The sequence below is a fragment of the Pollicipes pollicipes genome, unplaced genomic scaffold (assembly GCF_011947565.3).
Source record: "Pollicipes pollicipes isolate AB1234 unplaced genomic scaffold, Ppol_2.1 Scaffold_3087;HRSCAF=3621_pilon_pilon_pilon, whole genome shotgun sequence".
Taxonomy (NCBI): Eukaryota; Metazoa; Arthropoda; class Thecostraca; order Pollicipedomorpha; family Pollicipedidae; genus Pollicipes; species Pollicipes pollicipes.
The window spans coordinates 6882027-6905021 of NW_023596225.1; the positions used below are offsets into that span (position 1 = coordinate 6882027).

The 22995-nt window shown below is 54.2% G+C and overlaps 1 protein-coding gene across 1 annotated transcript; it reads right to left on the bottom strand.

Moving 5' to 3' along the window:
* Positions 1–20146: 20146 nt before the first annotated feature.
* On the bottom strand, positions 20147–20969 carry LOC119090596 (transcription factor MafB). The gene has a single exon (XM_037213423.1). The coding sequence runs from the start codon at positions 20920–20922 to the stop codon at positions 20179–20181; it is 744 nt and encodes a 247-aa protein (XP_037069318.1). The 5' UTR covers positions 20923–20969; the 3' UTR covers positions 20147–20178.
* Between the last annotated feature and the right edge of the window lie 2026 nt (positions 20970–22995).

The window sequence follows — 22995 nt, forward strand, 5'->3', positions numbered from 1 at the left end:
TTCAATTTTTCATACACTGCAGACTATTTCAGTAAGGCCGACTTCGTAGTCCGGGCAGTGGAGACTTAGCTCGGCGTCTTCAGTGCCAGCGTATTTTTTAGCGTAAGTCTACAACAGGCCACGTTACTCCCGGTTCGGATTTTATTTGGCGCCCACGTGATTTGCTCATTGTTACGGACCCTCCCCTCGCGAACGTGCTCCGGTTGCCGAGTCGGGCCGAGGCGGGTGTCCAACTAAAGGCCAGCGCCCGATAAATCGACATGGCGCCGCAGAGCGCGGCATGCGAGCCTGTCAAATTAGTCTCGTTAGACCCGACCCACAGGAAATCGAGCGGTGAAAGATATATCCACAGCAGCAGACAACAGCAGATGATTTGATGAAAAAGTTTGCCGATCTTCACATGTCGGACTCTGTCAAATTAGGATAATTGGGCCGAGGAAAGTTTACAGAGCCATCGAGAGCTCTTACCCATTTGGACGTCTGCCAGGCGATCGGGAGAGGGGGATGGGCAGCAGGACGCTGTTGACGTCTGGATGGCGCCGGTGTCGCGCACTCCCGGCCGAGGAGCAGTCGCCACTAAGTCGCGTGACTGTACCACAGTCGCCGCCGATCCATCAGACGGGCGAATCGATACCGTTTGAAATCGGTCGGCCGTATTCGCAATCACGGTCGGAGCGGGCGAAGGCGGCCGCCCGGGCCGGCGGCGAGGCGCCGACCCTCCGTGCTGGGGAGCCGCGCCTCACCTACCCTGCCGTCTCTGCGCCCGATCCGGCGGCCAGCAGCACAGCCGCGTAGGTTAGCGGTCAGGATCGCACTGCTGCACGATAGCAGGCAAATGGGCCGCCGCGCTTAGGCGCCAGTGAGGCGTCTGCCAGATGGAGCTGGCACGGGAACACACCCCACTGTTAATGACCTCAAATGGAGGCTGTTTTAGCTAGTTCTGTTTTGTTTAGTTTCGCTATTTACAGTGCTTGTTGGAATTGGCTCGTTAGCTCTGATGATGACAAGGATCCAGAACAGCTTTCCTAACACATCACTTAGTTCCACGCGTTGGCGGCATGCGATGTGATGTTGGCATATAGTTACTTAACGTGGTCGACAAAGCAACCCAGCCTTTTTGGAAAGTCTCCTGGGACCCAAGAACTCAGCGAGTACAATACGCTCCTTCGTACAGATACTCAAAATGCAGATATGATCGTTCTGGTCGGCAGGAACGACGCATGGACCTCAGAATAGGCATCATGAACGTAAAAGTAATGCCTGTTCTGCGAGGCGCCCGTTTCAGTTATGCGCTTGATAATATCGAAGGATCTGTGGAACACGGGAAAGAGCCGCATACACGAGATGACCCTTCAGGAGTTGCAGAATGGTTCCTGAGTTAGCGTGCTTCAAATGACATACTGCTGGCGGAGATTTGGTCCGCGCTGCCCCCAACGACTCGGTGGACGGCCCTCAGGATCACCATGAAGGCATCTGCTGGATGAAATTGGCCGTCGCGCCTCGGCGCAGCACCCTTTCCCTGCGCCAACCTGTTACGTGCGCACTTCATCACAATGCAGGACGACGCAGACCTCGCTTATAACACGATATGACAAAATTAATGACTGAGAAAATGCACCCTACGGCCGGGCCGTCGCCCCACCGCCCCACTGACAAATTTCATATGAAGCCAGTTGGCAGGGATTACGCGGGCGCCATCCCCATTTATTAATGTCTCACTTTTACGGCGTATTTGGATGTGTCGACTCGGGACGATTTGAGGTTTGGGCCGGGTGGGGTGGGTAGGATATCGAAATGGCCTCGGTTATGGCGGCACCAGCAGAAGCGACCGTTAAATCCTGAGGCAGAGCGCTGGAGACCGCAATGGCGGTGTTTTGATGTCTGCGTTTTTGCACTTCGGTGGGCATGCTTGTCGCACATTATGCTGTGCGGTCTACGGGAGTATTTAATCATCTCGCCGTAAGTTTTCTGCAAGCGATGGTTACGAATGATTGATTAGAAGATGACTACCAAACTGACACAAAAGCAAATTAGATTCTTTTTAGCATTGAACGCCTCACGACCAATGGAGTGTCAGGATTTGAATGACGTTTATATGGCGTCATGGATACCTACATGGCCTTGGAATAGACTGCACAAAATTATCTGCACATCTTCGCGGGCGCGTTGCTCAGAAGCTAGAGGGTTTTAGGTTTTAAGAAGGGTAGGGTTGTAAAATGCACCAAATGACCTTACAAATGTTTTTTTCAGCTCCAAACCCCACACGAACACTGATCACTCTCTTTTAGCCATTCAGCTCCTCATTTAACTACGCATTTAATGTTGTGACGCTGATGACGTGTTTAGGTCCTGCATCATCACAGTGAAGCGAAGCACTGCTCCAGGGCATAGCGACCTCCCGCAAACTAACAGATCAAACCCCCCACTGGTGCAGCGACTAAAGCGAAAATAGCACTCGTGCGCTCTCCTCACCAAACGTGCGTATTAGCACCTGCTGACAGTGACTGACAACGCCCGACGAGGTTCGCGCCACAGTCAGGCACATACAGTGCAGGGCCAGCAGGCGTTGAGGTAGACCGCTGACGCCCCGTGCCGACCCAGTTGAGTGGCACCACCCAGCTGGCGCCGCGTGCGTCCGGTCGACGTCGGCACGTGCAATGTCGACGTGGCGGCGCCAGTGGTGATGCCGCTCACGTGGCTCCCCGCCTCCCCCACCTGTCAGGGCAGCGGCCGTAGGCAGGCGCCGGCCTGTTGGAGTCACGCCCGACGTGTGTCCTGGGACCACGAGCACACTCTGGGGCAGCTCTGCTCCCTGACCTGGGACCACGAGCACACTCTGGGGCAGCTCTGCTCCCTGACCTGGGACCACGAGCACACTGAGGCAGCTCTGCTCCCTGACCTGGGACCACGAGCACACTCTGGAGAAGCTCTGCCCTCGGACCTGAGCTCACTCCCGACCTCTGTCCCGAAATGTCGCACGCTTCCCCCTGCTATGAGGTCACATGCGCAACGGGGTGACGCGCAAAGACGCGCCGTATTCCTGAAGCCTCACGCTTCCCTGTCCCTATGTGATACCTGCCGCCCTTATCGCTTCGTCCCACCCTCCCCTGTCCTTAGGTGTAACCTACCGTCCCCTGACCCTAAGTTACGTCCGCACAATCACGTCTGCCCTTCGCCCCGAGGTTCCATGAGGTCGCTGCCCTGAGGTCACGAGCCAGGCGGCCGCCCGCCGTCCACGGCGAGCTGGGACAGTCACGCTACCACCTGCATTCTCCTCCGCCGGCCGGAGGGGCGGCCAAATGACGCACGAGCTTCGCCGCGCACGAAAAACACGGCCGCCGGGCGCCGCGCGCTGCCACTCTATCTCGCCGCAGATTATGCAATTAAAGCAAGAAAGATTGCGCCGCTTTATCTGCGTCACCCCGGCCGGCGCGCGCCGTGTACAGTTACAGCTCCAGAGGCGGTGTGGGTCGGTCGACCTGTGGCGTCACCCCCTCCCCCCCCCCCTGCTCGCCGTGGCGCGCGGCCATTATTCCGGGCGCGGGACGTGCACGGTGAGCTAGCCGCCCATTGGTCGCCAGCTCGACACCTCACTCCTGCACACGGTCCCCGTCAGTGGCTCCGTTCAGTGCTGGGCCGGTGCGCACCTGGGGCGACGGCCGGCTGCCCTCCTGGCGACAGAGCGGCGTCAGCGAGGGTACGCCACGATCGCCTCAAGTGACCTCACATGCTGTGCGGGCTTTATTCTGTTATTCAGTAAGATAATCATGATTATTGACTATGCGTGATCATCATGCTTTTTATAAAACAATGCATCTGCAACCGCGGACTAAGCTTGCCCGCATTTTCGGGACAATTCGACGGTTTACGATTTACAGGATTTTGGAGTGGTTTCCACGTGCATTTCATGAAATAAGGGGCCATGAACGAAATAAAAAGGCATTCAGCTTCCGGTTGTTCTGCATTATGAGTTTGAAGTTCTTATGTAGAGTAAATGGCGTTCATTATGCCAGGAGATATACTAGTTAAACAACGTTGTAGTGCTTAATAACGATTATATTGACGGCACTCAGTGTTTCAGGCGGTGCTCATCCCTAAGAGTGAACTGGGTTAGAGAGATTCGGCGAAATATTGAACGTTAAAAAATAAAGCACGTGAATCCAGAAGAGATAAAAATGTCATGCCATGTGCCAATGCCATGAAAATGTCAGAAGAGATAAAAATAATCCAAGCTCCTCATACCCCGCATACAGTTTAACGTTGAAGGCTGCGAAAAAGAACCACGCACAGGCAGGCAAGCAGGAAGTCTAAGAGTCCGACACAGGGCGAGAAAAGGGCGAGTTTTATCCAATTCTAAGAACATTACTTAGCGCAATCATCAGCTAGCACGAACATTGCCTGAACTTCAGAAACGTGCAACGTGAGGTTCAGTCAATGTTCGTGGTAGCTGATGATCGCGGGAAAAATTGTTCTTATGTAGCAGTCTGTCCCGGAATTTGTAAACTTCCGGCCTAGCCGCCTGTGTGTTTTTTTCAGTCTCGAATGTTCCACTGTGTACGGGGTCAGAAGCTTGGATGATTTTATCTTTTTTGACATATTTTAGTCAGTGTGTGCAGAGATTGGGAGCATTTTCTGGGTTCGCGTGTTTCATTTTTCCAATGTAATATTTTTCTGAGATTTTCTGAACTCTTTTCACTCTTGAGAATGAGCACCGCTTGAAATATTGAGTACGGTCCACATGAGCGTTCTTTATCCGTACAACCTCATTCAAACAGCACCTCCTGGTAAATTGAAGGTCCTCAACCCTACACAGAACTTTAAACTCATAGCGTATGCAAAAAAATGTATTCGAAAGATAAGCTTGGCTGCATATATAAAACGTACGTCCCCTCAAAAAAACAGTCCAGCCCATTATATGTTTCGAACATGACCAAAACTTCACAAAAATTCCAAGAAACTAGTTTCACACATGTTGTTAAGCTTTCAGCCGCCTTTAATGCAGAAGTGCGCGCATGGTCGTTAGTCGGTCACATACATGCAGCAAACCCTTTTCAGTTGTGGTGTGTGTCTGGTACGAGATCCACTTTCCATTTATCAAGGTACTGAGAAGGTATGGGCTACTCTTGAAAGATCAAGGAGCATTAAAACAATAAAAGGTAAGTCCAGAAAGCCAACGAAACGTCTCCCATCGCCAGAGCGAGCAGAAGTGGCTAAAAGTGTATCTCAGTGGGAAGGTGGCTGATCTGTTCTTCAAAGGGAATGTTGTGCATTTGAAGATTTTAAAGCAAGCATCAGATATGATGAAATAGGCTCACTTACAACTATTGTTATGCTTTTGAGTGGAAATGACTTCTCTAGGGAACAGAATGTCTGTTGAGTAAATATGCGCCTCAACACGCCATTAATTGATCACGTCATGGCACCTTAAACAACATTGATTTAGAGCCCATCGCCGGTCATGACACCTTATACAACATTGATTTAGAGCCAATCGCCGGCCGTTATATCTGAAAATCGTGCACGCGAAACCCAAATATGAACGGCTCGACAATTTTATTTCTCTTGGCCTTGATCGCCTCAAAGCTTACAGGATGGCAGGATTTGAATGGCGCTATTATGGCGTCATGAATGCCTGGGTAGCCCTGAAATAGTCTCTCCGAAAATGTCTGCACATTTTCGCGTACATGTAGCTCAGAAACTAGAGGAATGTAAATCTTAAAAAGGCTGGGCTGTGAACTGCAACGGATGATTTTAAAGAAGGCCATTTCAGTTTAAAGCCGCATGCAAATGTGAAAAACACCTGTACTGAACACAGGAGTAGTCACCACAATTTCCTAACCTGAGTCCACCAAATTCATGCGCTTTAGGATCCTTAAATTGAAATATGTACTAAAAGCAAACCAAGTTATTTCTTTAAAACGAAACAGTAACGGCGACTTTAGATCCACGCACGTAACACTCTGCTGGTGTGTGGTCAGAGATTGTACAGTGTGCACGGCACGTGCACATCCGTCCATGCCTCCAAGGAGGCGAAAATTAATTTGAGTACGTCCGCGATCGCCTGGTCCATTTAATTTGAGTACGTTCGCGATCAGCTGGTCCAGTTAACTGGAGTATGTCCTCGATCGGCTGGTCCAGTTAACTTGAGTACGTCCACGATCGGCTGGTCCAGTTAACTTGAGCACGTTCGCGATCAGCTGGTCCAGTTAACTTGAGTACGTCCGCGATCGGCTGGTCCAGAGCTGTGCAAGACTAAGTGCTCACATTTCTTAATACAGATGTGGAATGTAACGCTACGAGTTCCAGGAAATTTACTTAACCGAACAGGCATGCCATCAGTGATTCACGGGGACGTTTCCATCAAATTCAAACGCACACTGACCGCAGATTGCTGCACAAAACTCATCAGCATTCAGCACGTACACCTAAAACGTTGATGGCACGGTGACAAGTGCGAACTACTGGAACGCATTGACATATTTACGTATGAAGGTATGACAAATCATGCACGCCTAATACAAAGGCAAGGTTTGGTTTTAGAACATCCCCCTTGTATTCGTATTTTCACGTCGATTCAAATTCATATTTATGCATAGCATATCCGATAGGACAGAAACACTGACCATCTAAAATATGAGAGCTCATGACAACACATTTTCAAATCTCGGAGCACTGTCGTAATCGCTACGAACATTTTACACTCGATTAGTTGAATTAACCGACCACATCTATTTCGGCAAGATGCAACAAGATGCACCTATTCTGTATTTGGCAGCACGCACTTATTCTGTATTTATCCACATGCCTTTATTCTTGTCTTGCGTTATTTCCACCAGTCTTGCGTTATTGCGTTATTCCACCAGTCTTGCGTTATTTCCCCCTCTTCGTAATGTCGTCTGTCGGAATTAAGCGCTGCAAAATCTGGCATAGCTAGCGCTGAACGGCTGGGCTCAGCATCCGCCAGCATTGAGGGAAAAAGGAGCTTGTCTACCCAATGCCCCTCATTTTTCGGAAGAGCGTGATAAGCAACCTTGCAAATACTTTTAACTTCCCACCGTGCCACCTCTCGTGAACTCCGATCTAGTCGACATCGGTCTGCTCGGTGAACATCTGATAACCACAACACATGGTCGGCATACCATCGCCACACATGCCACACATTGCACTGTGCACACAAGACTTTTGTGCAGTGACCCCGAAGGTGAAAGTGACCGCTAATGAACTTCATACACACCATGTACTTTGCAAAGGTCATTCAAAGGTGAAACTAAAGCAGGTCAAATCTTAGAGTTAACATCTTACACGAACGGTAGGCAATCGACCAAGTGGTCTCGCACTTGTTGATAGCTCAATAGTCGTACAAATCAAGATCATGTCAGATTAAGTAACACATATTGCTAAAGCACTGAAGACCTAGACCTTTTAAAGTACATCATCAGAAACCAGATCTGGCCAGGACTAAAACTTCCGTGTCGCATGTGCCTTTCGCCCACCCAGCAGGTCACCTGGCCACTGCCGCAACACACCGTTACTGTACATCGTCCCGTACGCGCGTGCACTGTGTGAAAAATTGACATCCGATCACATGCGGTTTATCATGCAAATTATGCATAGGCACGAGAGCAGGTAGAAATCATGACACACAGATGTTTTGTTATATGCTTCACAAAACAAGTGAATAAGAGAAAGTGAAACCCATGGCACTGCTGTAGACACAGTGCCCACATCCAACCAGTTCCAGCAAGCCAGTGAAACCTTCAGCGGTACTGTTTTCTCTCTCTAGCCAGTGTCGTCTCCATCCGTACCTTCGGCCGTCTCTGGTCAGAGCCGTCTCCATCCTTACCTTCGGCCGTGTCTGGTCAGTGGCGTCTCCATCCGTACCGTCATCTGTCTCCAGCCAGTACCGTCTCCATCCGTACCGTCGTCTGTCTCCAGCCAGTGTCGTCTCCATCCGTACCGTCGTCTGTCTCCAGCCAGTCTCGTCTCCATCCGTACCGTCGTCTGTCTCCAGCCAGTGTCGTCTCCATCCGTACCGTCGTCTGTCTCCAGCCAGTGTCGTCTCCATCCGTACCGTCGTTTGTCTCCAGCCAGTGCCATCTACATCTGCATCTTCGGCCGTCTCTGGTCAGTACCGTCTCCATCCGTACCGTCGTCTGTCTCCAGCCAGTGCCGTCTCCATCCGTACCGTCGTCTGTCTCCAGCCAGTGTCGTCTCCATCCGTACCGTCGTCTGTCTCCAGCCAGTGTCGTCTCCATCCGTACCGTCGTTTGTCTCCAGCCAGTGCCATCTACATCTGCATCTTCGGCCGTCTCTGGTCAGTACCGTCTCCATCCGTACCGTCGTCTGTCTCCAGCCAGTGCCGTCTCCATCCGTACCGTCGTCTGTCTCCAGCCAGTGTCGTCTCCATCCGTACCGTCGTCTGTCTCCAGCCAGTGTCGTCTCCATCCGTACCGTCGTTTGTCTCCAGCCAGTGCCATCTACATCTGCATCTTCGGCCGTCTCTGGTCAGTACCGTCTCCATCCGTACCGTCGTCTGTCTCCAGCCAGTGCCGTCTCCATCCGTACCGTCGTCTGTCTCCAGCCAGTGTCGTCTCCATCCGTACCGTCGTCTGTCTCCAGCCAGTGTCGTCTCCATCCGTACCGTCGTTTGTCTCCAGCCAGTGCCATCTACATCTGCATCTTCGGCCGTCTCTGGTCAGTACCGTCTCCATCCGTACCGTCGTCTGTCTCCAGCCAGTGCCGTCTCCATCCGTGCCGTCGTCTGTCTCCAGCCAGTGCCGTCTCCATCCTACCGTCGTCTGTCTCCAGCCGGTGTCGTCTCCATCCGTACCGTCCTCTGTCCCCAGCCAGTGCCGTCTCCATCCGTACCGTCGTCTGCACCTTCTACCTGCACCTTCGGCCGTCTCTGGTCAGTACCGTCTCCATCCGCACCTTCGTCTGTCTCCAGCTAGTCCCGAGCTCCAGCGGTACCCTAACCTGCTTCCACCCAGCCCCAGCGTCGTCGGTTGTCTCGCTGTCGCTGGCGCACCGTCTCCCCCACCCCTCCGGCCGGGCCCAGCCGATTGGCGAAGATATCGCAGGCGCCCATCGATTGGACCACCGCGGCCAAAAAGGTCGCTTAGTTGCAAGATTCCTGGCCGTTTGGAGGTGGCCGGTTGGCGGCGGCGTCAGCAGGGCGCCACAGGTCGCCGGCGGTGCCTTGTCAGCCGGCGGCGGCGCCCCTGAGCAAGAGTGACCCTCCAGCGGCGCCGCGGCCGCAGTTGGCAGCCGGCCCGCACCGTTGGCAAGAGGCGCCGCGTCCCACCCTCGGCTCGGCGCCCCTGGACGCACCAGAGGGGGCAGCCGTAACACAAAAACGATGGAAACAAACGACACGGTGGCCGGCACTGTCGCGGACCGAGCGAGGAGGAGGAGCTGAGAAATGGAACGCGAGAGTGGTGCCGGCACCAAGGCGAGTGACATCGTTGACGATCCAGGCTTTGCCGGTTTGCCATCGGCGTGTGCTGGTCTTTAAGAAACTAATTCATCAGCATCCAATGAGTTTAACGAAGATTAAGTTAAGATAACATGATAACATGATGAAAAAATCAATAATGTGTCGTTCGTTTCAGATACCTCAATATGTATGCATTTACGTATATCAGATATCCCACCTAAATGCATCTAGATGTGTCAGAGAAAATTTTGAAATGGTCAGTGAAACTGTACGTATGCTATTACAGGGTTGAGTGGAGACACATCAGACTGATGGCGATCTGGCATAATCAGCCTGACGCATCCCTCATCTTCCACAGCTGAAGAGAGCGGAAGGCAACACGCTTGACAAAATACTTATCATTGAATCACTCCCCTTGACCAGTTATTTGACTTGCTTTATTTGTAGCTAAGCAACCAACAGTGGCACTGCAGCGATGATGGTAATTGCTGGAGTTTATAGCTCAACGCACAACGCTCTTGGCACATACGCTAAAAAGCAAACCACGGTGGTGCTGCCTTACCTTTGAAGTTTTCAAGTGCTTCCACCTGTGCCCGTACATTTTCTTGTGTGATGTGTTGTATCAAAGTTGACATTGCTCTGAGTTCAACACATTTTCTTACTTATATTTCTCTATAGTTATAGCTACACAGCTCTCAGCCTAGTACATTTTTCCACAACCTTAACCCATCTTCCAGGAAACCATTTTGCTTTAACCCACGACGAAATTGCTTTAACAAAGACATGACAACCGAGGTTTATGACTGCATGCTTTTCCATTGCTCACTAAACCCCTCTCATTCTGTTCTTCTTCTTCGGAAGTCGTTATCTTCATCTTCTACCTGTTCTTCTACCCCAGTTTTATCACCCGGCTTTCGGAGCTTGGCCTCTCCACCTGCTCCGTGCCGCCCGTCGCCACAGTATTCGTCCGGCAGTCCGTCTCGGAGCTGTCTCTGTGGCGGCGGCTGCCGGCGCCGCACCGCCCCGTCTCCGGACCGGTGCCGCGGCGGCGCCGCCGTCCGGCCGGCACGTTCTGCCGGTCCTGCTGTGTCAGCATCGCGCGCCCCCGACCGACCGGGCCGGCCCGCACACGAGGACAGAGGACAGGAGGGGCGGGAGAGAGGTGTCCGGGAGGGAAAGAAAACAGAGACGGCCAGAAAACCTGCCTTCTTTGGGCTAAGAACTGTGTACTTCCTTGTTCGGTCCGTACTGTCACGCTCTCAGCGTGAGAGGAAGATAGAGGGAGAGGGTTGTTTAGGCTGCGGGCTGAAGGCTGGGGGAACAGGCCTGAGAGAGAACGGGAGCAAAACAGAGAGGGTAGAATGTAGCCACATGAAGAATATGATGTCTGTCTGGCAAATATTTATCGTCAGGTTCATACCGTTACGGATGAACCTGACGATAAATCGTTACATTCGTATTCGTTTCGTCACGTGCAGCCACGCACTGTTACGCGCACTGCGTGTCGGTTTCATACCCAACATCCTCCCATATCCCAAAGAAGGGTTCCCGCCGTCTGTTTAGGGCGCCACAGGGTCTCCCACGATGGCCGCAAAAGTGCTGCACCAGCTATGTCTCTGTTCAGTTCCATAACCCAAAATGCTCATCACAGACCAAAACGGGCTCTTATTCAAACCAAACAAAACCAAAAACGTATTTTTTCCAGTGTAATCTGGTGAAGAGTTGAGCAGCTAATAACTGACTGCCACGCGCTATGGCTGCAGGCAGGAAACAGACGAGATCGAGGCGGCGCATACACGCCTGCTGTTTCGGGATCAGTTGTTATAAGTTGATGAGCATTTGATCATCAATTGTAATCGTTTTCATCGTTTGCGTTTTAACTGTGCCATCATGTATTGACATGGACACCATGCAACCCTTCGAATGGATGCGCCTTCTACGCATCTGTATCTGTATCTGTATCTGTATCTGTATCTGCAGGTATGGCCAGCTGCGGATGCCTACACAACAGGGGACAGACCTGTACAAAAACGGGGAAAGTGCCAGCACTTGGATAATCTTTTCTGGCTGACCAGCGGCATTCGAGCCCGGCACGCATCGGTGAAGCAGATCATCTCCAAACGGTGCGAGCCACGCCTGCCGAGCAGTGCTGTCGAGGCCGGGCTAGAATCACGCACGATGATCGCGAAATAGACAATCCGCAACCGCCTGTTTTCAGGAGCTCCCCGCGCGAAAAAGGGCGCAGACCTCGAACAAGTGACTTTGCTTTGAGTAGTTCGCATGGTGGGTGAGGCAGAACTGCGGCCATTATGTGAGCCCTCCACTAACGAGTCTCGCCTCGTGCAGAAACCCTCCTCTGGAGTTTCTGCAGACGCTCGGGAAGCGTTCGCGCCAGGGCGACCGTCAAGCGATCTCGTGGCGGACGGCTACACCATGTCCCAGTCCTAATTTTGTATAGTTATTTTTGTGATTATTATGCACTTTTTAAGCATGTGTGTGCTACGGGGACTGAGAATCCAGTGATAAAAAGCGTGCCCTGGGTTGGTAAAACGGGCCGACTTGGTGGATAAGATCGGCTTCAAAAAATGCACATTTTGACGCGAAGCTTGTTGAAAAAATGTTTTTGACAGCAAATTTTGGTGACGTCCACGAAAAATGCAGCGCACAATGCACAGCCCAGGATGAGGCTTTCATACATAGACAGTATGCCTTCATGGTAATGCGTTTCGTCACACGACCCAACGAAGCATTTACGTTAAGACCCTTTAACGTGCCCTACAGCACAATGATATTTTTTTGCAAGTTTCATCCCAACCCTATGACGACTGTACCCTACAATTCCTAGTTGGTCGCCCGACACGGTGACGAATCGGCGACAAATAAGCGTATTTACTATAGCGCGACCATCGGACGATTCGCTGCTTTTACCAGCAGATTCTCAGTGTCCTGAACTAGACAGTATAAAATATTGAAAATAGACCTAGATATGAGGATTCATCTGGCTGCAAGGCAATGTTTCAATCGTCACGATGCAGCCTATAGGGGGTGGGCGATGACTTTCAATGCACTGTGACTTTGCAAGCGGCATTTCCATTGCAGTGTCATGAATACCTGCCTACGGCTTAGTGTCAGCCCTCCGCGCGCGGTCCGCGGAATCGTCGCTTACCGCCCGCTTCCCCGTCGGTCTTGGATCGTCTTACAGGGCTCGCAAAAATCTTATTACTTCACAACCAGAAATACTAGGGGCACGTGTTGGATGTCACCACACGCACCATGACACCCCTGATGCTACCAAAGGCTTGAGCGCGACTGCACGATCTACGAGGCTGGTATCATCAGAAAACCTTGGGGGGAGAGGCGTCGCATCGCCCCCCTCCCCCCCCCCCCTCCTGTCAGGGCGGGTGTGTCGCTCAGAAAGAATAGCAGCCTGATGTGAAGCCTTAAATAAATTTAAATACAATTAACGTGTTTTGGCACGGCAAAAGGCACCCACCAGACAGCGCATGTCGTGCCAGACTTGGTGCGTGCCTTAGGCATGTTGAAGAGCTTGATGACGGTTGAGATGGGGCTCGAAGCGCACAAGTGATTTTCAGAAGGGGATATGGCCTCGAGGCGGCCCGCATATGGGATGTCATTCCCCAAGTGCTGCCTGCCACTGGTTCCAATTCTGCCATGTATTCAGCTGCTCTAGCTGTCGAGGTCCATTGGTGTGTTACGCGATCCAGGAAAGTAAATCCAGCCGTAGATCGAGTTTAAACGTGAGGCCCCGGTAAGCCGTGAGGGTGGATGAAGACCGCTACTGTGATTGGCTCTCCGGTACTCCTGGGACGGGGGGCCTGATTCCTTAGCAGTGGCAGTCATTAGATGAAGGACATTGTACAAATGTTGCGTTTTAGTTGTGTGCGTAATATTTAAAATTGCGGTGGTGAAAGAAACTGTCGGTGATAGACTGATTCCTGATTGCGCTACTGGGCATGCACTTCAATCTCATTTTACGTCATATGATACTGCGTTTCTGGTGACAAGTTTGCCTGCTGGAATTCGGTCGGCGACAAAAGGTACACTTTTACCTCCCCGGAACGTGGCAGACATCCTTAGCACATTTTTGCCTTGTTTGGTTTAAATTAGAGCCCTCTCGTCTGCAATGAGCGCTTCGGGTTATGCGACTAAGCAGAGAGATAAGCAGTGCATTAATTTCGCGGTCATCGTGGGAGAGTACCGCTGATGGCCCTAAACTGGTGCAGGGACACTTCTCTGGGATACAGGAGGATCTTTGGTGTGGAACCGATGTACAGTGCGCGTCACAGTACGCAGTTGCACGTGACGAAACGAATGGCTGCACACCTGGTCCGTAATGGTATGAACCGAAACACAAATCATTCGTCAAACAGACGTCATCTTCGTCATGTGGCTACTTTTTGCCATTTCTGTTTCTTCTCCTTTCTGTCTCGACCCCCTCCCTTTCCCTCTCCCTTCATCATGTCTCGCCAGCAGCGCGCTTACTTGAAGATCTCACTGCTGACCGATAGCGACGTGTCCGGCGTCATCATTCGTGATTTCTGCGATGTCACGCCGCCTCAAATTGGATTCCCAGGCACCAGCCAGCACGCCACCCGCGCCACCGCGTGGCTGGTCACCCGCCGGCAGCTGATCAGGAGACGCTGCTTCAACTGCGAGATTGCCACCTCTTGGAGCACGCCCAGATTCTGCCTTAGCGTTCGCAGTTATGACAAAAACGGCCATGACGAGAGCCGGTCATGACCAAGCATCGCAGGGGGTTTCCAATCCTCCCACGTAATGGCGGTCGACTGTCGTGCCATCGCTAACTGCCAAGGCATACATTACGTTTTCTGCTTTCTGTTTTTGGTGACAACGGCTCCCCACACGAAAACAGTGCCCGCCGCCAGCCGCGTGGGCACACGACACCGGCGAGTCGCTGTGACGCTAGCACTTGGTCGTACGCGTCGAAGCAAGACTCTTCCGCTCGATATGACACCAGTCCACACCGGCGAACCGCTGTGACGCTGGCACTTGGCCGTACGCGTCGAAGCAAGACTCTTCTGCTCGATATGACACCAGTCCACACCGCAGTGTCCGTGGTACGTCGGACGGTGTATGACACCGGTCCACACTGCAGCGTCTGAGGTACACCTTTGCCTACCTCGCATGTCCACTTCGGCTTGGACCATGGTTAAAGGCTGGCTATAGGTGACGGTGAGTGCAAGTGTGGCCGGGTAAGTAATTGCTTGTTTCCTTCCACGTGATGTTCTGATAAGGTTGAAAGTGACGCCCTAGTGTGCATGTCAACGTTCCGACCATGCTCTAAGCAGAGCGATACGGCTCTCTGAATAGGAACACTCGAGGCACAAGCTGCATTGTCAATGCCTATCCTTCGTGCTTTTCTCGCTCGCTTCTCCATCCAAAATTTCGGCATCAGAAACTACCCTATGGTATAATAAATACAGGAAGCCCTAGAGTAGTAAATCAGGTTGGTTTTGACCTTGGTCTGACCTCAATACCCGACCCAGGAGCAATGTAGTTCGTTTATTCAATTGTTATTTTACCTAAGACAGTATCTCAGAGTTGTATGGCTTCGTCTAACATTCCGTTGTTAGATCAGACTGAACGATTCCCTAGAAATTGCCTTCGCTGAAACCATGGCCTGACTTTGACCTGCCACAGGTCAGCGACCTTACAAGGAATATATAAATTTATGATGCCAGGCAATCCGCTATTCAATTGTCCACAGCACGCAAAATTTGGCGCGACTACACCGCGCCTTTCGGAATCCATTCTGGGAAACTTTTGGAGGCTCAAGTTGGCCCCCATCCGAGCGCGTGTTAAGACCTTGCCGCGGATATTGCCTACAGCGATGTAACCAGCAGAGGGGGATTACTTCCTCGGTCAGCTGATGGTCACCGAGACAACCACTTCGAAGTTGTTCTCAGGAAAAATTGGCTGAAATTCTTTCCAAAATCGCTTTTAAGGTGTCATATATCTTTCGAAAAACGCGCTCCTCCGCGGTGATGCGTGTTGTGGGTTGGAAACATCAATCCAGCATTGGTTGGCGAAGCTGACGGATAAGTTACTGGGAAATCTAATTCGAATGATATCCTAGGCGCTGCAAGCATACTCTTTCAAAAGTTGTAGGAACTTCGTTAAAGAGACGCTTGGGCCCTATGGAAGAATGGTCAACATCATATTATGTGGCATCGTTTCCTGATGCGTGATGGGCATGAGTGCCGACGGTTCATTCTGCCGATCATGTTTTGGCCGACGGTTCATTCTGCGCGCATTGATAATTATACGCCTTCAGATTTTTTTTTTCTAGAGGCCATACCTTGTAGTGGTATAAGGAAGTGCTTCGAACAAATTTGGGAAAACGCAATGGGACCGTCGCCCGAAGACAAATGGCACTGTGTCAGAAGCTTTGTTCATCTGCCGCTGCCGAGCCCGACGAGTCATGGTAAAGTTGAGCCCTGTACGAAAAAATGTGATGGGATCATTTGCGGTTGAAAAATTATTATCACTTTTAGTTACAAGGGCTGTACTTTGCAGTCTCTTTAACTAAAAGTACCTAAAACAATCCGTTGAAGTCATGGAATTATTTCAGGATACAGAAACCAAAAAAAAGAGGGATAATATTTTTACTGAAGCGAAAAGCAAGCCACTGGGAACGTTCAATAGGTCCATAGAACCTCCGTCATATACTAACGCTTTTTTAACCCATGAGAACATGTTCTGGAGAAGCTCAGAATGCGTATGTCATCAAGATTACTAAAACTGTGAAAGGACAGCAGGTTCCTGCATGCGTGGCAAACATGCCTTTAAGCTACAGAGAGATCCCTGGTCGGTAAAATGGTAAAGAGGTTTGATATGAGCGCCTCGTGTCTGGGATTCCGTGCAGTCACTGTGTTTTGTGTCTCCAGACAGAGTGGGTCCGAACGGTTCGCATATTCTTTAAGCGACTCTCCTAAATGTTCTGAGCCCATGCCATACGAGAGGGGATATGATTAAACTTAATGTTTTTTCGTGTTTTTTTCTGAGCTTTTCAAGCTAGGGCAATGGCAGATTAGCCACCAGATTCGGAGCGGACTTCAGTCACCACCAAACACCGAACCGGCAAAAAGTTTAATGTTTATTCGGCACATTTCCAACCCTTCTTGGACCCCACTGGGCGTGACCTTGGGACGGAGGACAAACGCAGCGTTGCTGAGTTATCGAATACTGAATACGCTGAAGGGACCCTACCCGCAGAAATACGACGAATACAGGAAAAGGGTGGCCATCTTTCCGGTTTGCTACCGAACTTAACTTCATTACCGACGTCTTACACCAACAACGTCATTTCCATTTACGCCCGGATTATTTTTGAGGGACTCGAATGCATTCTTTTGATCGTTTTTTTAATCAGTGCCCACCGCAAACAGCGCTTTTGGGTGAGCCGCGCCCCACTATCCGGTAATGAAATTCCTGGTGAATAGCAGAAAAAGATAGCGATCAAAAGCCATCGAAACCACCCTTCACGGACGAACGAAATCGAAATGCAGACGCGCTATCCAACTGAACTATGGGAAAGAGAACATGGACCTTAGCCGACTGCATGAGAACAGAAGGTTCTCAGGACAGGACTAAAAAAAGGATGTTTGCCTGCACTTTCTGACCATCCATTTCCATTTGTTGATATAAAAGCAACAGTTCAGGTGTGTGGTTTATTTGTATCTAAACGATCTACAGATGTCTATGATATATCCCTATTTTAACACATGCCGCAACTGTTTTACTGGACCGAAGAAGTACAAGCCACCAATGCTGTCTACGCCACAGGCTGGATGAACATCGACGGAATGCTAACACAGCTAATAATAACTAATAGTCTATAAAATAAGACTAGTTGTTCATAACGCACACAGTAACCCGTGGAGACCTCCAACCGAGATCCACACGACAGCGTATACACTATACATGTACAGTGTCGACCCAAGATAACAACCGAACCAGCCCAGCCGGCTGGCGGGCGGTCGACGACGAGAGGCGGCGCGGCGTCCCGCCTGACCCCGCCCGCGGCAGCACGCGGCGCGGGCTGGCGGCGTCAGCGGCCCGGCGGCAGCCGAAGTCGGCGTCCGACCGCGTCTCGGGGTCAAACGCAACGGTGCCCTGGCTGCAGGGTCACAGCCCACGGCGCCGCGGCTCGCGCTGACCGGCCGCGGGCGGGCTCCGCGGTCTGGTGCGGAGACCTGCCGCCGCCGCAGGCGTCCAGCGCTAGCTTACAGACGATAGAGGAACGGGCACGCTCCGCACGACACACACACACACACACACACACACACACACACACACACACACACACACACACACACACACACACACACACACACACACACACACACACACACACACACACACACACACACACACACACACACACACACACACACACACACACACACGCACACACGCACACACACACACACACACGCACACACACACACACACATGCACAGACACGACACACGGCGTACGCAACAGTCCGGAATATTCCACAAGAGGCCTCGTCGCCACCCCAGACGCCGCGCGCCCAGTCCCATTGGCAGAGTACAGCCACGGTCAGACGCCCATTGACATGCATTGCACATGGCCCCAGTACTAACGACATCGCGAGGGTTATCGCAGCGAACCCGGTGCACCACAACAGAATCGGCCGCTGGCGAAGCTCCTTCGCCAAGTCGTCCACACTGCGGTAACGTTGGGGAATCTCACCGAGCCTAGAGCAAAGCATGTCGCGTCCGCCTCAACTGTTCAGCATTGTTTTAAATGGCGTCAACTCAGAAGCAAAAGCGGAGGTTTCCGCCTCTCCGGAGATAATCATTTAAACAAACCCAAGAGGAAGGGGAGGCTGTGGGTGCGTCACGCCTAGTGACGTAATCAACGCGTCTGGTCGGAGCTTGACTCCAGACGGCGTTATGGCAAAAGTTATTTGCGGGTTCTAAATTAGGTACCCAGGTGCCCACCTCCATAAGGTTCTCCACACGAATGATTAAGCTCTGGCGCAGTTACCGCCGTCGGTAAACGGGACTGCCAAAGAGACTATTTCTGAGGTGATTTTTATTATTTCCCCTGTTCTCCACTGCCCAGTGAGGCCGTGTTGTGGCGTGCGCCAGCCCCCTCCCCCCTCCCCCCCCCCCGGCGCTGCCTGGGTCTGGCTGTGTGTGTGACGTATCAAGACTGGGCGGCCGCTTCGTATCGGTCGCGATCAGCCAGCATCATCGGCGGCGCCGGCACAATGACGGGCCGCGGCACGGCGTGCCGGGGCTGACACGCCCGGCGCAGCGACACAGGCGCCGCACGGCTGGTCACGGCCTGGTAGGGGGGGGGGGGGGGGGAGGACGAGGCGTGAGGGCGTGGTGTTCGGGTTCGAGGCGGTAAGGGATCGAGGCGGCTTGGGTGCTGGGCCGCCGCAGGCTAGCTTTGTGTCACGCTCACGCTGGGTCGGACGGAGAACTCTGGTAAACACAGCGACGCGGGGAGGGGTGATGTGCTGACCTATATTAACCGTGGTTTGGGTGAGCCGCTAAGGCGTGTTGAGGGTGGGGGTGGGGGGGGGGGGGGCTGCAGTACTTGAGAGGTTGACAAATGTTGCGAAACGACGTAAAAATTATGATTTCCCTCAGCGGTTATTCTTTTGTAATCGTAATAGGAAGCAGCCAATTATCAGATGGTTCGATGAATTCAACCGGAGGGCTGAAAACGCGTCCATTATCGCCAACGTTCCGGCTTGTTGTACGACTCATCAGCTCGGTGTTTGGAGCGGGTGTGGTTGTTGCTTTGGCCAGTATAAGCAAGGACGCCTCCTGCAGCACAACTATTTTGACATGAGCCAGACTCGGTGAGATGGGGTTCTGCATAGTCACTTCATAACAGTCATGAGTTGTATGCAAGCTCCATTAGGAGGACCATGAAACACCGTACCCCTCTGCTACTTTCAGATCCATTAGGCGGGCATCCCGGAGGGCACCGGATCCAGATCCCAACCCCTGGACGGCGCGCCACCACATTGACGGATACGTTTTAGTTTTCCATCACGTGCAGACATGCCACCAGTCGCTAAGAAGCGCGGACTTGGGATCCATATCAGCAAGTCCGATCTGGCGCCAGACGAACCGCTCTCCCCCCCCCCCCAAAAACGTCAGTCTGAGCTGAAGGATGACCACGCAGAAGCAGCCGCCGGGCGAACAAGTGCGGCCGGCCGCCGGCTCTCGTCAATCACGTCAACACGGCGTGATCGGCAGGAAAAAGAATGGCGGCGTGTTCAGCTGGGCCACGTCTATACCAAGGCCGACACGCCACTAAACAGACGCGACGCCGGCCGGTGTCAACCAAGAACGTGACTTTGTATCCAACGGCCCTGCCAACAGCGTGCCACCCGTAAGTCCAGCCGGACTCCGCAGAGCCGGGCGGGCACGTGCCGCGTAACGGGGGCCTGCCTCAACCGGCGGCTGCGGCGGGCTCGAGCGACGCGCCGAGGTGCCAGGCGCCACTGAGACACGCAGCGCCGCCGGTCGGCTCGCCACAGGCACGTGGCGGCCGCCGCTGGCAGCGGCCAGCATCGGCAGGTATATTTACATTATGACAGGCGGCGCGCCGGTGACGCGGCGGGAGCGCTGTGGCCGCGGCCGCCGGCCGGCGGCGACGGTGCGGGCTCGGCCGGCTGCGCAGACGGGTCGGACGGCCGCCGCTTACCATCATCTGGGCTGGAAGAACTCGGGCGGCGGCGGCGGCGGCCGCTCGGGACTGCGCCGCATCTCCTCACCGGCGGCACGCTCGTGCTTAACGGGTCGCAGCGTCGCCGCCGCCAGCTCCTTGGCGCGCTGCTCGGCCAGCTGCTTGTAGTGGTCGCGCTCGTGGCAGAGCTGCGCTATCGTCTCCTTCAGGTTGTGGATGTTTGACTCGAGCGAGATCTGGCGCTTGAGCCGCTTCTGCCGACAGCTCTGCGCGTAGCCACGGTTCTTCAGCGTGCGTCGCTTCTGCTTCATCTTCACCACGGCGTCCTTGGGCAGGCCATTGAGCCTCTTATTGAGCTCGCGCACCGTGATGCAGACAAGCTCTTCGTCGTCGATTTGCATGTGGTCTGGCGTGCGACGGCCGCCGGGCGGCGGCGGCAGGAACACGCGACCTGCCGCCAGGCCCACCCCGAAGGCGCGCTGCTGGGGCCCACTCGGCGAGCCGGCGCCGTGCTGCGCCTGCTGCTGCGCCTGCTGCTGCTGGTGCTGCTGCTGCTGGTGCTGCTGGTGCTGTTGGTGCTGCTGGTGCTGCTGATGCTGGTGGTGCTGCTGCTGCAGCCAGCGCGGGTCGAGCTCGCCGGCACAGGTGGCGCGCAGGTCGAGCGGTTGCTTGGGCACCTGGTAGGCGAGGCCAGCGGCACCCATCCAGCCGGGCTCGTCCAGCCGCGGCGGCTTGCTCTCCAGCTCGGCGCAGTGGTGCGCCATGTAGGCGGCCGGCAGCTGGGCCGGCGCCGCGTGGCTCGGCAGCGACGCGTAGGTGGGCGACGGCGTGAGGCCGGCCTGCGGCGAGCTGCCGGCCGGCGTGTCCGGCCGACTGCCGGGCGTGCTCGCCGCCGCGTGCAGCTGCGTCTTCAGCGGCCCCGGGTGCGCCATGAACATCATCTCGTCAAGGCCAGGGTCGCCGCCGGCGTACATCATGTGGCCCTGCACGGGCACGCCCTGCGCGGCCACGTGCTCGCCAAAGCCGGCGTGCGACATCTGCAGCTCGTTCATGAAGCCGTAGTCGAGGCCGTAGTCGTCCGCCATCATGGCCGGCGTGCCCGTCTGTCCATAGCACTGCGACGTCCACAGCTTATCCAGCTCTCGGCGCCGGGAGAGCGCCACGGTGCCGGCGCCGGCCGCCTCCGCCGGCCACCACTGCACGTCCGACGAGGCCGCCGGGCCGCCCGTGTCGTCGCCGGCCCGCCACACACTGCCGCGCGGCGCCAGCCGCCTGCCGCTCTCGTGCGTCACTCGAGTGCCGCCGCCGCCGCCGCCCTCTGCGCTGGCCGCCGACACATTAATCTACATACTATTGGGGTAGTTTTGACGTACTGCGGGATACGAGTTTGGCAGCGCCGATCTGGCAGCGTGCCGACACTGACCGCCGTCAGTATAAATGTGCCGAGGCCGCGGCGGCCGGGCACTGACGCTGGCGCGGGCGCGGGCGGCACGTGCGCAGGCCAACGGCGAGGCTGCAGCTCTGCGCTGCGGTGCCGCGCTGCAGGCGGCCGGCCGGTCCCGCCCGGCCCGGCGCCGCCGCCTATCGACTCGGCGCGGCTGGACGGGGGGCGTGGCGCTCCAGCGCCGCCGCCCGCCCATTGGTCGGCGCCCGAATATATGACCAGATGTCCGGGCGTGTACCGACGCCGCGAAACAATACAGGTCGCCGCACCTGGCCGCCGGCGGCCGAGGGCGGGGGCGCACTGACGTCACAGGTGCGGCGGCCGCTCATGGGCCGACGCGGTCGCCGACAGGCTCCGGCCCGGCCGCTGGCCGCCGCCGGCCACCGCCCACGAGAGCGGCGCTCGGTGCACCGCACGTCCGATCAGCAGATTCCCCCGCCTGCACTGAACTCATGCCAAGTATGTGTACGGATGCGTCGCTGCTACGCTGCTCACGTTGGTGATCCCGGGTTACGTTTAGGCCACTGGCCAATTTTCGCTAAGGATCGAAGAAACCCTTAAGTCAGCACATCCGCATCGTTCTGTGGTTTCTGGAGCATGAGCAGGACGCAAAATGCTTCATGGACACTGAAATGCGATTCTCCGATGCTTCTTTCCACTTAGCCATAACATCTGGTTCTCACATCATCAGTTCTAGTCTAGTAAGTTGTGGTATGCCTGCCCAGCTCTCCCGTTCATAAGTCCTTTCTTGTCAAGTTTTAGAGATAGCGAGGAACAATGGGTCTCTCGACCTGTGAAGGGCGGCAGACACCCGTCCCGCCAGGGTTAACCTCATCCTCGGTTACAACAACAAGGTCTCTCGACCTGTGAAGGGCGGCAGGCACCCGTCCCGCCAGGGTTAACCTCATCCTCGGTTACAACAACAAGGTCTCTCGACCTGTGAAGGGCGGCAGGCACCCGTCCCGCCAGGGTAAACCTCATCCTCGGTTACAACAACAAGGTCTCTCGACCTGTGAAGGGCGGCAGGCACCCGTCCCGCCAGGGTTAACCTCATCCTCGGTTACAACAACAAGGTCTCTCGACCTGTGAAGGGCGGCAGACACCCGTCCCGCCAGGGTAAACCTCATCCTCGGTTACAACAACAAGGTCTCTCGACCTGTGAAGGGCGGCAGGCACCCGTCCCGCCAGGGTTAACCTCATCCTCGGTTACAACAACAAGGTCTCTCGACCTGTGAAGGGCGGCAGGCACCCGTCCCGCCAGGGTAAACCTCATCCTCGGTTACAACAACAAGGTCTCTCGACCTGTGAAGGGCGGCAGGCACCCGTCCCGCCAGGGTTAACCTCATCCTCGGTTACAACAACAAGGTTAACCTCGGTTGTTCAGTCTTACCTT

Coding starts and splice junctions, on each gene's coding strand:
- LOC119090596 (XM_037213423.1), bottom strand. CDS start 20,922: ATGGCGCACCACTGCGCCGAGCTGGAGAGCAAGCCGCCGCGGCTGGAC.